The sequence below is a fragment of the Zonotrichia albicollis genome, chromosome 3 (genome assembly GCF_047830755.1).
Source record: "Zonotrichia albicollis isolate bZonAlb1 chromosome 3, bZonAlb1.hap1, whole genome shotgun sequence".
In the NCBI taxonomy this organism is placed as follows: Eukaryota; Metazoa; Chordata; class Aves; order Passeriformes; family Passerellidae; genus Zonotrichia; species Zonotrichia albicollis.
The window spans coordinates 108,320,337-108,336,628 of NC_133821.1; the positions used below are offsets into that span (position 1 = coordinate 108,320,337).

Consider the following 16,292-nt stretch of genomic DNA (forward strand, 5'->3'; position numbering starts at 1 on the left):
AAAAAAAAAAGTGCTTCTTATTCAGTAAAAAGACAGAATGCATTATAATTAGCACACAAATCCCTCTGTTTTTAATAAAATTATATGCAATTCTAAAAATTTCTACATAAAACCACAAAATTATGAGCTTTCTACACAAAAAATTCACCAGTGATTTTTGTAGTTCTTTTCTTTATTTGTTAGGTGAAAAAAATGAAAAAAAAATCACTGATTATTGTTTTAATAGTTCTTGTGACATGAATTTAGCACTTTGATTAGGCAGTTAGATGGCTTAGGTTCAGGTTAGATGACATAACATGCTAAATATATTGAATATGTATGTAGACATTAACAATTATAAAATATGTACTATAAGCCCTATATGCATGGTAGAAAAACGTGTATTACTGTGGGTTTCTAGGCCAATACTTTTTGTCTTTTCCTACATGTTTGAAGTTTGACTTTGCCTTTGTTAAAATTGTTTAGATAAAAGGTCAAGCAGCAAAAATATTTAAACTATGTTTCTCAAGATATTCCTCATTATGCAAAAGAGTTATATATACTCAGTGTAAACAATCCATTATTCAACAATGACATATTGACATTACACAACTAATAAAATAAGGAAATTAAAAATTAAAAAAATATATATTAAAGTGATAAAGATGTTACTCTAAACCCTTGGAATATGATGGAAAATAGCAGCAACATGATTATCAGGCTGTAGTCAGACTGTTGTGTGAATGTATTGAGTGAATTTTGAAATTAGTATTAATTATTAGAAGTCCTGAGAATTTATGTACTGTTCATTCACAAAAAGCATAATTTCTTAATATACATCATCACATGTAAAGAAGGCTTAAACATTTGCTGGAGGAAGATCCTCCATATTACCAGGCAAAGCAAAAAAGAACAAAATGAAAACAAAATAAAGAGCACACTTATCTCACCAGCTGCTTTGCTTCTTTTTATACAATACATTATGATTTGTTTTGGTAATTTTTTAATTTTTCAGAGTATTTTATACTGTTTTCAGGATGATTATTCCTTATTTTAAAAGATTTGAAAGAAGGAAAACATCTTTAAATATATATAATTTTTAATGTACCATTTTAACTTCAGCACATAAAACTACTATATTTTCTATAATAAATCCAGGTTAAGTACATAACCTGCAAATATATCTTCAATTGTTTGTTTTCCTCTTATCCATTCTTTTCTGAAATTAGAATTTTGAACAGGCTACTTTTTATTTACCTTCTTGTTTTTTGTTGAGAACTCTTAAATTTTTATATCAATCATAATAAATCTATAATCTCAAATTATTTCCTAGCAAGCTACCAAACTCTTATTCTCCCCTGATGCTTGACACGTAAGAGGAAACATAACTTACTGTATGGAAGGCCTCATTGATCTGTGTAAAACTTACCTGCATTATACTCTCTAAATCCAATAACACCTAAGGGAAGGATCAGTCCAAACACATAAAATGACAAATATAGAACAAGAAATTATTCACACAGTATTTTTTAATAAATATTTTTACTGCTTCATAATACTCTCCAAAACCAGAAAAATGCATATTTTAATACCACATTTTAAAACTCCTCAATTTCCAGCAAAATTTCGTGGATTAAGTCCACAATTCAAACAGTATTAAATGCTTTTCATAAATCTTTTCCAGGATATTTCTCTATTGCTATCTCACTGCCTTTTAAAAACATACAAATATTTTGTTGCGCTTTTTATCTGTTTTATTATTACAAAAAATAAAATATCAAGGCTTAAAATATAAAACCCCATAAACTCAATAACCAATTACTAATAATATTTCTTAGTGGATAAATTAATGAGATAGATATGTTAGGGAAAAAACCTTATGAATCAGTTTAGGAAGATATCACAATCATTTTATTGCAAGAAAAATGAATGCATTACAGGTGAAGAAAATATGCAATGATCACTACAAAGGAAAAACAAAATGAAGATATGAAAATTAGTATGTCCAGAAAGAGCACAAGTATTACTTAAAATGTATTAACCTGCAGCATGGAAAATATATATTTCCCCAAACTCTGGCATCTAAATTTATATGCTCATACATCTCACATGCTTTCAGAACAGGACCTTGAAAACCAATCCTGTATAATTTTGAACGCTCATCTCCCACTCCACACACACAATGTATTGGAAGGTGATGGTATAAGGGCTGCACTTGTAATGCAGCTCTCTTAACACCCAGAATAGATGCACTGCAATGCATGACTAAAAATTATCAAATACAAGATTTGCGTGATATTATTTAAGTTTTAAGGATTTATGTGGGAAAAAAAACCCCAGATAATTTTATTATTTTTTGAGTAATTGTATGAATTCAAGAAGCAGCATAAAAGCAAAGGTGTTATTCTAAGTAGTAAGCAACTAACATTATATGTCTGATCTAGGTATGTAAGTGATAAGTTCTACTTTCCTAAACAAAAACTGCATGGAGACCTAGAGAACTCTAGGCTCCCTTCTTCCACTGCCTTTGCTTACAGTAGTATCTGGGAGTTAGCCATAAAAGCAATCCTACAGATTAATATGAGGGAAACAAACTTTTTCCTATTCTAAATTTGTTATCAAACAGATCTACACTGATTGGCTATACTTAGATTGCTTAATATACCGATTTCTGCAAATCTGTTAAGTAAAGCACCCTACCACTAAGGAAGTCAACATGCAACATATCTAGAAGCAATTATAGCTCTTTTACTGAAGTGCATAAAAACTGGAAGCATTATGTACAACTGATGCAGGCATATATTCTAGGTTAGTTACTATGGGATACAGAGGAAGTTGATTCAAATCCATACAACAATTATGGGGCACAAGATTGTCAACTCAGTAACTTACTGGAAAGAAGTGTGTAGGGTGCCAATAAAGAGTTAGCTTTTACCAACAGATACATGGATCATTACTGAAGTCAAAATGGGCAGTAGCTTTGGTGTATGAGAGCTTAATTCAACTCACCACTAAAATTTTATCATTCACCCCAAAGACAGCTGTGGTAGCTGTTGGTAAACAGGCTAATCAGGCTTTTTTTTTAATTACTTCAGCTCCAGGTTTCCAATATCATCTTGGTATCTTTAGATAAAGAAGATGAAGTTGCTCAAACAAAATTAGAAAATATGTTTTAGATGAAAAACTGTTAGATAATTTGCACATTCAATTAAAATCTACTTACGGCCAATTTCATTTAGCAATTATGAATCTGGAAACTAGAGACCAGAGCATCGTGCTGGGCCAAAGATAGCAAATGCTGAACGCATGCACATTAAAGTCACCCCAGTAATTAATTAATTTGATAAAAGCCTAAAGCTGGGATTAGACATTCTATTTATAAAGAAATTCTGAAGCATGTTCTTAACATCTTTGAAAAAAAGTTACCATGTCACAGTGAGCTGTCCTGTGTTTGTACATGTGAGACTGCTTTTACTACTAAAGAAATTCATGCTTACATTAAATGATTCAGTATTCACATTCACAGTGCATGTTTTTGCATGATCTACCTAACTCTTAGCTACTTTATTTATGGACTTTAACTGGTGAAAAAAAAAATAAATGACTCAAAAAAAGTATCAGCTTAGAAAACTGACAAATATGCAGCAAAAGATTATGGAAACATGCAGTGGTCTTGCTAAAATTAACAACAGTAAATAGAAAAAATGTAACTGATGTATTACCAGTTTGTGCCATAAATTTAGCAGCATCAGCTTGTTCCTGAGGGACCCTTTTCTCATGAACAGATCGAGGTCGCTGACTTTTAATTGTATGATCTCCCATCATTCCAAATTCTAAAGACAGAATAAAGGTTTATGAAAGCTTGTGTGTAGACATTTCTCAAAAGTCACATACTGTCTCATGCAATATGTTCCTAAACATACCTGGAAGTTGCTGGCAAGAGTCAGGCAAGTGATCATGGCAGTTAACATCAACTTAACTTTGCTACACTCAGCTTTCAATAAATACTTAAATTTATGTCTGCAGATTTTCCAATATGATTTTATTTTATGAACCAACATTCAATGTAGTGACACATTCTATAAATCAGCTGTATGACACGGGACAAAAACAGTTATTCAAATGCAGACATTCTATTCCTTTATTTTAAATCCGTGCAAACCACACCAGAAAATGACGGTGACAGTGTTAGACATTGCTGTTCTGTGGCAGAGCCTGCTGCTTCTCCAGAGGACTTCTATTTCTGCACTCATCTTTCAGGCTGATGAAGCCTTCAACAGAGATAAAAAGTCATCTTTGGGAATGGTGGCAGTCGGAAATTATAATAATTTAGCCAATGAACTGTTTAATATTTTAGGTTGAATACAGCAGAACAAATGCTTGTGATCTGCTTCCTTCCTGAAACCTCTAAGTTAAAAGACTATAGATTGTATTTTACTCTCCACATTGATTTTAATAGGGAAAACCCATGAAAAATCGGTGACATCAAGCCCCAGAGTGTGGGAGATGAGTGCTTTAGTTGTTTATCCTGTTATTAATGCTGTCATTTACCCTCTCTTGTCCTGTGCAAACCTCCTAGACTTCTACCTTAGCTCTACTTTTCATTTCTGTAATGAAATACAGAAAGTCTTTCGCACTTAGAGGGGGACTGCTGTATCTTCAGCACAGTTCCCTATGATCCTGCCAGGCACACACAGCTGTCTGCAGCTCAGTGCTAAATACTCTGTAAAAAATCACCCCAAAACCTGGGACTCTAATTCAAGAAGCATGTGCAGGGAAATGTGGGTTAACATTGAAACTACTTCAACTACAATCACATAAAGTTTCTGATGAGACAGAAGGTGTCTGAAACACAAGGAACACAAACATTTAAAAATACCTTTCTGCTGGAAGGTTACCTTGCAAATGCAAAATTCAAAATTCTCCCCAATTTGTAAAGGCATGAAGATAATAAAACTTACCTTTCTGCCTCAAAACCCACAAAACATTATATGATATGTAAATATCCCTAATAAATATTATTTGCAAATGAATTGTCTTGATAAATAATTTAAGACATTAAAATTTCTATTTAAAGAAACAATAAAAGGTAAACTTATTTTTAAGGGGTCAATCAGAAGCAAGAGGTTTTTTTCCTTTCTAGTAAACTATTCATGTATTTCTCCAAATTAGCGTTTCTTTTTGTAAATATTCATTACTGGCACCACTTAAAATATAAATTTAATTATTCATTTGAGAACAGCAACGCAGTTCACATTCTAAAGAGAATATCTGAAAATATAATTAATAAAATATATTTTGAGGATTAAACATTCAACATTTTAATACATCCCAGAAATAAATATAAGATAATTAAATGATATATGTATATACACACATGCAAATATATAATATATATATGTATGTGTATATATACATATGTGTGTTAAAAATTCTATGAATAATTTTTTTCCAAAATACACCTCTTCTGCAGCTTCTCTGATTTAAGACAGCTTTTGATTCTGTGGAAAATCTCTTATTACAATTAATATTCTAATGCAAACTGAGATTAGAATATTTAATACCATTTTTACAAGGTGCAGTACAGATGACACATTTAAACTGTAATTAATAGCATGGCAATGGCAGGAGACTCTACACAGCTTCTCCCCTGAAGAGGCTGTCACAGCAAGGCATGTTTACTCTGAGTTTGCTGCCTGCATGATCTCTGCTTGTCAGGCAATTTAGAGGGTATGGCACCATTCTTGCAGAAGACTTAGTTCTACTTTTGAAGTGACAGAGTGCAATAATGGGAGACCTTTGCTAGAGGAAGGCTTTCCAGAGGCATACAGGGAGGTGGTGAATGGTCTGGTCCCAGTCCTGCAGCATCTTGTGCTGGGTGCGGGCACATGCAGTGTCCTGCAGGACAGAGACTGCTGGTGGAGAGGCAAAGGGATGTCTGGGAGATCAGTTCTCTGCATTGTGGATAATGCCTGATGTAACCCCACTCATAACCATGGAGTTACAAATACCACTCAGCATGATTATAGTGCCTCGGTTTTTTCATTTTTCCACTTAAGCAACAAAACATTTTCAATTCACTTCAGCTATTGCTGATGGTCTTTGAGATGCACTTTTCAGCTAATCTCCCTTTGATATACTAAGCATTTATATAGCAAGTATATATTAAAGATAAATTTTTCATTACCCAGATAAAAATATTTTTATAAGTTTTATCAAAAAAATGGAACCAGACTTATGCAATGCTCTTATTTTCATATTCAGCTGAAGTATTTAACCAAATGCCACATGAGAACAAAAGCAGTACCAGGAAATGCAATGTACTGGCATGGGTGAGACCTCATTAAAATTCAGGCCTCATGAGAGAAAAAAAAAAAAAGGGTCAAGTGCATTTTTGTAATGGGATCAGAAATGTCCACTTTCTGTGTATAAGTAGAAACAATGATCTCAAAACTGTTTAATCTAAGAAGCTTAAGAGTAATGCATTTTTATGAAGCATTTTTAATATAATATCTTAAGTTTGCAATAAATACTAAATAGAATGAAACTTCCCTTCATTTTTAGATCCTAGGTAATAAATACAGAAGGTGAACCCATTATGCTGTTTTTTTTCCCCTCAATACTTCACAGAGAGGCAGTATCTAAATGCTGTCTGGGCTGGGAAAGCATTTTAACCCAAGTCAGTCTAGAGGATGACTAAATGGCACAGAAGTTTCAAGGATTTGTTTGTGTGTGAAAGGTGCTAAGAACCATCCTAATGTAGGCAGTATTATAGCACAGACGTGTCCTGAAGGTCAAGTCAGCATGATTCAAGACCTGATATCTGGATATAATATTGGATATTTGAATTGACATTCTGAGTAAATTAATTTTTATCATTCTCACTCTTCTTACCTAGTTTTTGCTGCTGAAAATAAGTTTTCTAACCCAGAAGAAGGTATTTTTGTAGACATTAGTTTCTGAAGAGAATTTTTTTGGTGATGTCTGTCCTAAATTTTATTTGGGTGAAACAGGACAGTTCTTCTCTTGTTTTATCTCTAACATTGATATTAATTATATTGTTTCATTAATTACAGGGGGAAAGCAAATCCCTTCAGCAACAAATAGGTGCATGGTCTAATTCAGAAATTGACAGTGTGACTCTAAATTAGGCCTGGAAACATGCAAGGGTTTAAAGCCTTTTTATTACATTGTTAATGCTATAATCTACGCAGCATGAAGATAAAATCCCATAAATATCTTAAAATGTAAATAAAAATGGCATTATGGGGAACCTTGAATCATTTAAAACAGACCAAGACTTATAATAAATCATAACACATTCCAAACATTTGGGGTAGAAAACTTCAGGTTTCATTATCTGATAAAAGAATTTATTCTGCTGTCAGTGGTCCTTTGGTGGCTGTGGAAGCGCAAGGGATCACTGCAATAGGATGCCTATGTTTTTGCTCCTCAGCTGCTCATAATGGATCAATACTTCAAAGCATTTTAGTGATGCATACATTTTAATATGGATGTTATGGATCATTTGGTTAAACATTGGAACAGACTGCCCAGGGAGGTGGTGGAGTCTCCATCTCTGGAAGTGTTCAAAAATGATTTGACATGGCACTTAGTGCTATGGTGTAGTTGGCATGGTGGTGTTTGGTCAAAGGTTAGTGATCTTGGAGGGCTTTTCCATCCTAAATTATTATCTGATTCCATGATTTCATTTTACATACAAGCAGAGGCACATAGGTAATATAGTTCCATGCCTTCTTGGACAGAATAAAAAATTGCAATTCCAAAGTTTACAGTTTGGTATTATTGACAACTCTTATCACTAGTCCCATTTGCTTTACCTTTATTGTTATGTTATGTTATGTTATGTTATGTTATGTTATGTTATGTTATGGGAATTTTTATTCCTATTGAGTAACCTTTTTAGTTTTTAGAGGAGAAGCTAAAATCTTGCGGCCAGTGTAGGTGTACATTTTTAGAAGAGGAGAGAGGTGCCATGTGCTCTCTGTAGGAATAAAGAAGAAAAAAAAAATCTGTTAACAGTGTAAAAATGCAAACTAGGACAACTGAGAAATACAAAAGAAAAATACCATCTTTGCAGGGTTCTACTCACCAAGTCTTTGCTTTTTGACAAGTGGATATTCTTTGAAATTAAGGTAAATATCAAACAGATTTTAAGGCTATTTTATGATATTAACGGATATATTTGTTGCATATATATCCTATTAATCAGATGACATTATAAACCATGTTGGTCTGGCTTTTATGGCTATTTTTTACCATATTTCATGGGAACTTCAGAGGACAAATGTATTATGGTGTACCATCTACTATGAATTGTGCTATTTATGGTGCAGGACACACTGCCATTAATATAAAAAGCCTTTTTCATCATAGAAGTTGGTGATGACATCATAAATGAACTAAAAAAAAAAAAAAGTGGTTCTGAGACCTCTAGGGTTACCCCCTTAGGACACACACAATGCCAAGGAACTTTTGAGAGCTGCTGAGTGTCATCAGCTTGTACAGAACAAGTAGAGCAGTTTCCTGGAAGCTTTTCAAAACCTTAAAAGCAAAAAGAGGCAGTCAACTCCCCAAAGAGATTGTCATTTTCTTTCACCCACAATGCTCCAGCAGTGTGATTCATACTACCCTACCCACTCCTGACCTGTAACTAGCCAAACAAGTGTTTCCATTTACTCTTGACTGCTGAATGAACAGAATAGGTCTTGCAGTCAAAATGTGCAATAATGCAAACTGTCTCACATGCAGTAGCATGGCATCCTAACACACAAATATTTTTCCCAGAAATTATGCAAAATGCTGATAGAAGTCCCAGGTGAAGGGTGAGGAGGAGAGGGGGAAAGGAAGAAAGAAGACTACGGAAATGTATAAAGAATCAGTCTGTTTAAATCAAATTTTGGGCTGCAATATTAACTAATTTCAGTAGATCTGATCAATATCTGACTTCTCAGAGCATGAAAAAGTTTTCTGCAAATTTTTTTAACCCATTTTAGAGGTTCTCCCACAAAGATACACAGCAGTAGCAGTATTTGAGGTTTCTCATCACATTAGCAACTGGTCAGTACAATTTCTTCTGGTCACTAGATGGCAGAATGTGTGTTGACTTAGAAGCACAACTTTGCGTTGACTTAAGAAGCTGTGACTTTCTGTTACATTTTCATTATAAAATTATCTCTCATATATATATATACATAATAAATATCACTACATTCAAAGGAATGAAGGGTTTTTGTTTTCTTCTTTATTTTTAGTTATTCCTTTGTAGGTCTGAAGATTACTAAAACCCCAACAAAAAACCCAAAATGAATAAAACACGAATTGCAGGGCCCTTTTTTTTTTTTTCCCCTGGTTTTTCTTCCCCCCCCCCCACCCCCCCTCCTTTTTTTTCCCCTTACAGTACGCTCTATGACAGAAGGAAATCTGAGGAGCATTCTCACTGTAGCAGAGTACCCAGACCCCACAAGGAAGCACTTGTTCTCTGATGCTGCATTGGCAGGACACAGAGCTTCAGGGCATTAGTGAATACCATCACTCTGCAGTACAGATTTAAGCTATAGCTTTCTATGGGAACCCCTTAAAATGATATTTCCTCATGAGGCAGGCAAGTTGCCAAAAGAGTAACGTAACTATTAGCTGAATTAGATTTCCATGGGAACCTCTTCTAAGTGAATGTGGAAAACATTCTTAAAACAGCCTTTGCTTACTTCCTACGTAGATCCTGGTCCCATAAAAAGTCCCCTTTTGGCTCTCCAAAACAGTATAGAAGAGCTTTGATCAGTTTCAAGCTGAATGGAATAATTTCTTTCAATAGAGTGAATTAAGATCTGAACTGAGCTGTATTCATGAAGACAGTGAGAAAAATATGCTAGTACTTATGAAAACATGGAAAGGATTTTATGTTAATGGAAATATGAAAGGCAAAAGCATTTGTACTAACAGAGTATATTTTTTAAATTGTACTAAATTATTGGATTTCATGAAAAAAAGACAGGTAAATATTTGTGAGAAATTAGATACAAGATTTCTTTTCTTTCATAGACAGAGATATCGTAATACATATACGTATGCATTCTTTCATCTCTCAAAAAATCAGGGAAAACAATTATGTATTCTAAACAGTCAACATATTGTACAAAGGTAATTAGTTTATATTCATCTCTAGGGAGACCCATTTACTCCTAGGACATAACTTTGGATTAATACTACTGCTGGTATTTTTAATGACATAAGAAATGAAGTATTGCTGAATTAATATATAAAGGATAGCACAAATCCCAAGGAGCAAGTTTTTCTCATGACAATGCAATCTGCTGTCTCTCTGTGGATCTCTGCAGTGACTCTCTTGGCCAGCCAGTATCTTTAGTGGGATCTGAACCTGTTTACTTATGGTTACAGATTTGATCAGTGAAGAATATCATAAAGATGTAATATTTCTTCACTTTCAATGTGCAGAGAATGTTGAAACGGTGCAAAGTCTATTATTTCCCTTCCTGGTCCCAATTGCTCATCACCATACACCTAGGCAGGAGAAACAGCATAAAAATCTGGTAAAGTGACTCATACCTGTTCAAAATGAATGTAAAATGTCACCATAGCAGGTAGTGTGTTTTCACACGGGCTTTGCAGAATTATAACTAAGCAAAGAGGAAAAGGAGGGGTGGATGGAAGCCCGAACTGCAACTTAACCCCTTTTTATATCTACCAAATCTGACATTTGTAATTATCATGGCCAGGTAGGCAGAAGATGCTCTGCTGTACACATTTTTCCCATTCAAATATTTCCCTAGTAATCCATCCCAAAATGGTTGTATTCAAATAAAATTAACAATACTGATAAAAGCACTTTACATTTTCAATTTTAACATTTAATTCCTGTAAATTCAGCAGTATGTTATTCCCTCATGTTCCATACTGTTTTCTCAAAAGATTAATGAATATAACAACACATTAAAGAAGGAAAGTACAGGGGCTTACCTTTACAAATTTTTTGTTTTTTAAAATGAAACACTTTTAATGCTTTTTCTTGTAGTATTCTCATTATTTGAATGTTTCTACTATAATAACTTATTCATGTGTAGCCTTTAAAAATTTAAATCATTGTATAATAACAATTCTTCACTATCTTCATTTCTTCTTTATATTTCATACTATTTTACTTCCGCATTAAATATTTTTCTTTTGCCATATATTGAATTAATTGAATTACTGATATGGTTAGCCAGTGGAGGAGTTATTTCAGAATGGCACCATTTTTATAAGAACACCCTGTTTTCTGCAGCAAACTACGTGGTTATTACACACAGGCCAGTATGTGCCTCTTTAGTGTTCTGTACAATTAAAAGTCAAGAGATGATGACTGAGAACAAACTGTAATTTTCTAAGCTATTCTTGAATTCAGTAATTCTTATTTTCTGTTCTAGAAAGACTGAAAAAGAAGTTAACTGTAGAAAGCAGGACTCACAAGGACATGTAGACTATTTCCTTGCCCTGCAACTACTTAGCACAGACATTCCTGCAGATGGTTGCCTAATCTTTTCTAAACGATAGAAGCACTCATTAAAATAGGAGATGAATTATCTATGAATTTTTAACAGGGAAGTTTACACTCTGTGAAAGATTCTAAAGCTGTATGAAGGGAAGGAACAAGAATCAATATTTTAAATAACAGGTACTGCAGACTGTAATCACTAAGAACAGTTAAACTGAGTATGGATGCTTTTTTAGAATGGTAAAGCTTCTAGGTAAAGCGAAATGATATTGCATGCCTTTTTAAGAGCATTTTCTTGTCCTTGTTTAAGTCTCCTAAATTGTTTTTATGAGAAAATAATAAAAAATGGAAGAAGTGTTGCTGGATGTGAATTTTGCACATTACATTTTTATCACCTGTGATACCACAAAGCTGGCTGTTTTGTATACAGACATCATGAATGGCTGCTAAATTTTAATCAGAGAAAAGAAGAATAAAAGTAAAGGACAAAAGCCTTGGCTGTAAAATGGCCTCATTCCACTCAGGCAGACTAAAGTTTGTAAGTTGAGAAGGTGTTTACCAAAACAAGAGACCTACTACTCCGAGTTAAGAGGTTTATACAAGCAGTTCACAAGGGTACGTGCCTTTGTCAGCTGTCACTTGCAGGTTAATTAACACACACATGCAGTTTCAAACATTATTCCACACAGCTCATGGTGGAGATCTGTGTATGGCACACTGCCTTGATAGGAAGGGTGTTGCAGTGGTTTCCAAAACAGACCTGGAACCTCTTAAAAAGTGTCTTATGGCACCATAAGTTCTCTCTGAACTCCTGTGGGACACCTGTGGTCTTAAATATGAGTCATAAAGAATTCTTCTCTAGTCAATAGAATAAACTTAATGGGAAAAGACAACACAAGTGAGAGGAAACCCAGTGATTCAAATTCAAACCTCAGATACAATTTTCACAATCATAGAATCACAGCATTGTTAAGATCAGAAAATACCTCTAAGGTCACCTAATCCAACCATCATCCCAGCACTACTATGATGTTCACCTCTAAACCATATTCTTGAGTGCCCATATGCACACAGTTTTTGAACACTTCCAGGGATGGTGACTCCATCACTTCCCTAGAGAGCCTGTTTCAATGATAAATAACTCAAACCAAATCTTAAAATAAATCTAAATCCTTCCTTCAGAAATACATGCACATGATTTTAAGTAGGAAAGCACACAAGAGATCTAAACAAAAACTATCAGAGAATCTCTTGGACCTAGATATTTTGGGATTTTTTAGAAATAAATTAGATGTTTTTGCCATCTTTAGTAAAAGCACTTTTCTATGTCTCTGAAATTCTGATTTCAGAGTCAGACCTAGTCAGCAATTAATTTAATGCTTTTAAGGAGACAAATATCTCCCAGAGGCTAAAACCCAATGTTTTTCTTCACTCTTACTGCATAATCCACACTTGAAAAAAGTTTTTCAGTGCATCTGCTAACATGTCCTTCCTTCCTAGCTCTATGGGCCAGTGTCAGAGAGTACCACAGCTTATTTTACAGGTGTTACCCATGCAATGCTTCTACAAAAGCAAACTAACAGTTCAGCTGCAGATCTGAGCTAAACAAAGCACAGTTTGTCAAACACCTCTTACAGAAGTTCATCCTGAAGCCTGCATTAAACAACAACTGAAGTGCAGGATTTCTCACCTATCTAACACCAGAAAAAATACCCTATGTCAAAATATAAAATAATAAAACAATCAAAGAGCAGATTTGATCTAGGAGCAGATGTATTCATAGGCATAATCCACTTGATCACAGTGTACTGCTCTTAACACAGGAACAGCACTTTACTGGACTGAGTTGATGAATCCATTAGAATTAGTGAGACTATGATAATGATGCTCTACAGGTTTACCAAGCACATAGATTACTCTGAGACCCATCAATATAATGCTGGTTTTTGCAACATAAATATAAAAAAAAAAATAAAAAAACTTTTTAAAATGCTGTTTTTCAGCCAGAGATGCCAGAGATTTCTACTCTGTCATAGCAAAGTGCCTTCTGGGCCACTTCACTGATTAAATTAGAGAGCAATAGAAAACACAATCTAGTTGACACAACATTGATACTCATAGGGAAAATCATGGAGATGACACTACTGAAGTGGTACATCCTCAGAGGTGGAAGAGCATGCTTGTCTTTCATCAATAGGCATCGAAATAATTGATTTTAGTATTCCTATTATTCCTACACTCTGGTGTGATAGTACACACTTGAATCACTTAAAATTCTCACACATGTCTTACAAATATTACTGCAGCAATCCATACCTTATGACCTCCACAATGATTAACTGAAGTGTACTCTATAGAGCTTCTCCTACACATCTCAATAAGGATCTTTTAGAAGTGTCTATTCCATGATGGCTACATAAGATACCTCTTATCTTAGTTAAGATAACCTCTTACATAATTCATTTCAGCCTGTCAGCAAAACATACAATGTGGCTACCTAAAAGTTGTCTTAGCTCACCATGGACCAACATTTGCAGAAATTATGCCAATAGTTAAGATATATGAATGTGTGGAGATTGCAAGCAGGGATTTTTTCAGTGAAGGTGTTTTGTTCTGGACTTCTGAGTTTGCAATACTCATTACCCTGGGATCTCTGTAACTTACATAAATGCATTCTCAGAATGACCTATTGCTTACGGACATTAAAAAAAACCCCAAAAACCCTAATATAATTTGGAGTAGTCTGCAGCTCATTATGTTTTACTTAGAGCAAACAGACTTTCCTTTAACAGCTAGACACCTGTAACTGGAATGTATATCATGGTCTTTAGGAGACTTGAATCTCATCCTACTGCTCATAATTAGAAACCTTTTTTTTTGAATAATCTATAGTGCTGCTTACACATCTGCCCACAGATAGCCTACAGATGTCTCCAAAATGCCTCTACTCTGCTGCCTAGAAAGGGCTGGAAAAGAATGAGTTCCCTACAGAGCTCAATAAAATAGCTTTTATACACAGCTATTTTCAAACAAAAAATTGAATTTCTCTCAAAATAGGCCTTTTCCTCTTTTGTGTTGGCTCTCTGAAAATGTCCTAATTATTTAGTTACCTGAAAGAAGTCTACTGTAGGCATGGAGAGTGGAATAATTGCATTAAAAAATTCTGAATCAATAAATTAAATTATGCTCACTAGAGACTTATTTTGACTGTCCTACCAACAGCAGAATATGTACTTAGATGACCATGGCTCCAACACTACTAGCATAATGAACAGATTACATATATTTTATATTCACTAAATTGATTAACAGGAAACTTCAAAAAAATAATAAGGCAGAGAAGATCATAAGTTCAGAAAAATCAGACAATAACCCACTATCCTGACCACAGAAGTTATACAGCATTCAGTCATGAGCATGTCATCAAGAGCAAGTTAAGTAGGCTGAAAAACTTACACTGAAGCTTATAAGGTAGCAGCTCTAAAAAGACCAGAAAAAAAAAATCCTAGCTTTAGACCAAGTACAGACTGATCATTTTCTATTGATTTTGAGGAATAGTTTTTGATATTTTCTTAGATATATTTAAGTTTGATCTGTTTTTATTTAAAATGTTACTTCAACTTGATATTCATTTACTTCTCAGAGTAAATAAAGTAGTTCTAAAGTCTTATGATTTTAACAACAATTTTCAGCAAATGAAAATATATTTTTGGTTTTTAAAAATCATTAATTGTTTAATATACAAGTAGCATACTCAACTAAAATCTGTTTAAGGAATCCTAGGCTATAAAAGTAATGTGCCATTAGTTTTAATGCAGGTTTGAAAGCAATGCAGCAATAGGTCTGCAAAGCCTGACTGAACTGGAGTGCTCTGTGCCAGAACTGACTCTGGACTCAAGGTAGTTACATTGGCAGTCAGGGAAGTTTATTTCCCAGGATGACAGCAGAACCCATTGATGCAAGATGTGCTTATACAAATGCCCACATGCTATCATATGTAAAACATCTCCAAAGGATAGCCTGGGTGCACAAGGTCTACCTCTGGGAAAAGGGCTTGATGCCATAGGACTGCACATGTATAGAATTTAGACCATAGAACAGATGTTTCCATTTTTTCCTTTCATGCAGTTTATGCTTTTCAAAAATCATTACAGGTTCCCAAAAGACATGAAGAAGCAATTTTTTATGTAACAGATTTTGTCCAAAAATAAGTCATTACTGCTAATATTCAGCCCCCTATGCTGGTAATCCGAGTTAGCACATATATAATTTTGGTCACTTTATGTTGCATTTCAATGATTTCCCACTATCAAAAGAATAGACTTGTCTGTTTTATTCTACCTCGTGTGGTTTTAATACATTAGAGTAACATTACCTACAAATTACAATACTTTGACCTCCACCAGTGTAAATCAAAAGTAATGAAATAACAGAATTAAATGTGCACATAACTGCTGTGTGAGCAGAACTGGCTCCAGACAGATTAATTTATCTGGTTTTGAGCAGAACACAGGACTGCCAGACCCATAACAATGATTTTCTAGCTTCTAACTCTATGTTCTGTTAGATCATGAGGATTCTTCTGCATATCCATGCTATTTAATGCTTTAGATTACAGGAACAATTGCAGCTAGTTAAAGAGTGATTTCACTAAATCCTTATTCATGATGAGGTCAGCTTGGATTTGCCTCTAAGTAGCAGTTTTTAAAAATGTAATCACAGTAAATTATTCCCAGTATTAAAAATGAGACAGTGCAATAACCCAGGAGAAAAAGTGCCAGTTGGGACAAGGTTTTTCTTG

General features: G+C 34.2%; 1 protein-coding gene across 13 annotated transcripts in view; it reads right to left on the reverse strand.

Annotated features, from left to right (window-relative positions):
- The window catches only part of ADGRB3 (adhesion G protein-coupled receptor B3), a 445,578-nt gene that overhangs the window by 263,831 nt on the left and 165,455 nt on the right, over nucleotides 1-16,292 (reverse strand). For 10 of the 13 annotated variants that reach the window (XR_012579769.1, XM_014264914.3, XM_014264921.3 and 7 more), the window contains exons 3-4: nucleotides 3,702-3,812; nucleotides 1,409-1,438 (exon numbers count right to left, since the gene is read on the reverse strand). The exons of 1 other annotated variant lie outside the window; for it this stretch is intronic. Coding sequence is in view for 11 of the 12 variants with exons in the window: in XM_014264914.3 (XP_014120389.1) it covers nucleotides 1,409-1,438; nucleotides 3,702-3,812 (141 nt within the window). In the remaining variant the exon portion in view is untranslated. The remainder of the gene's footprint in view (nucleotides 1-1,408; nucleotides 1,439-3,701; nucleotides 3,813-16,292) is intronic. 2 more of the 13 variants (XM_005483937.4, XM_005483935.4) reach the window with 1 other exon arrangement.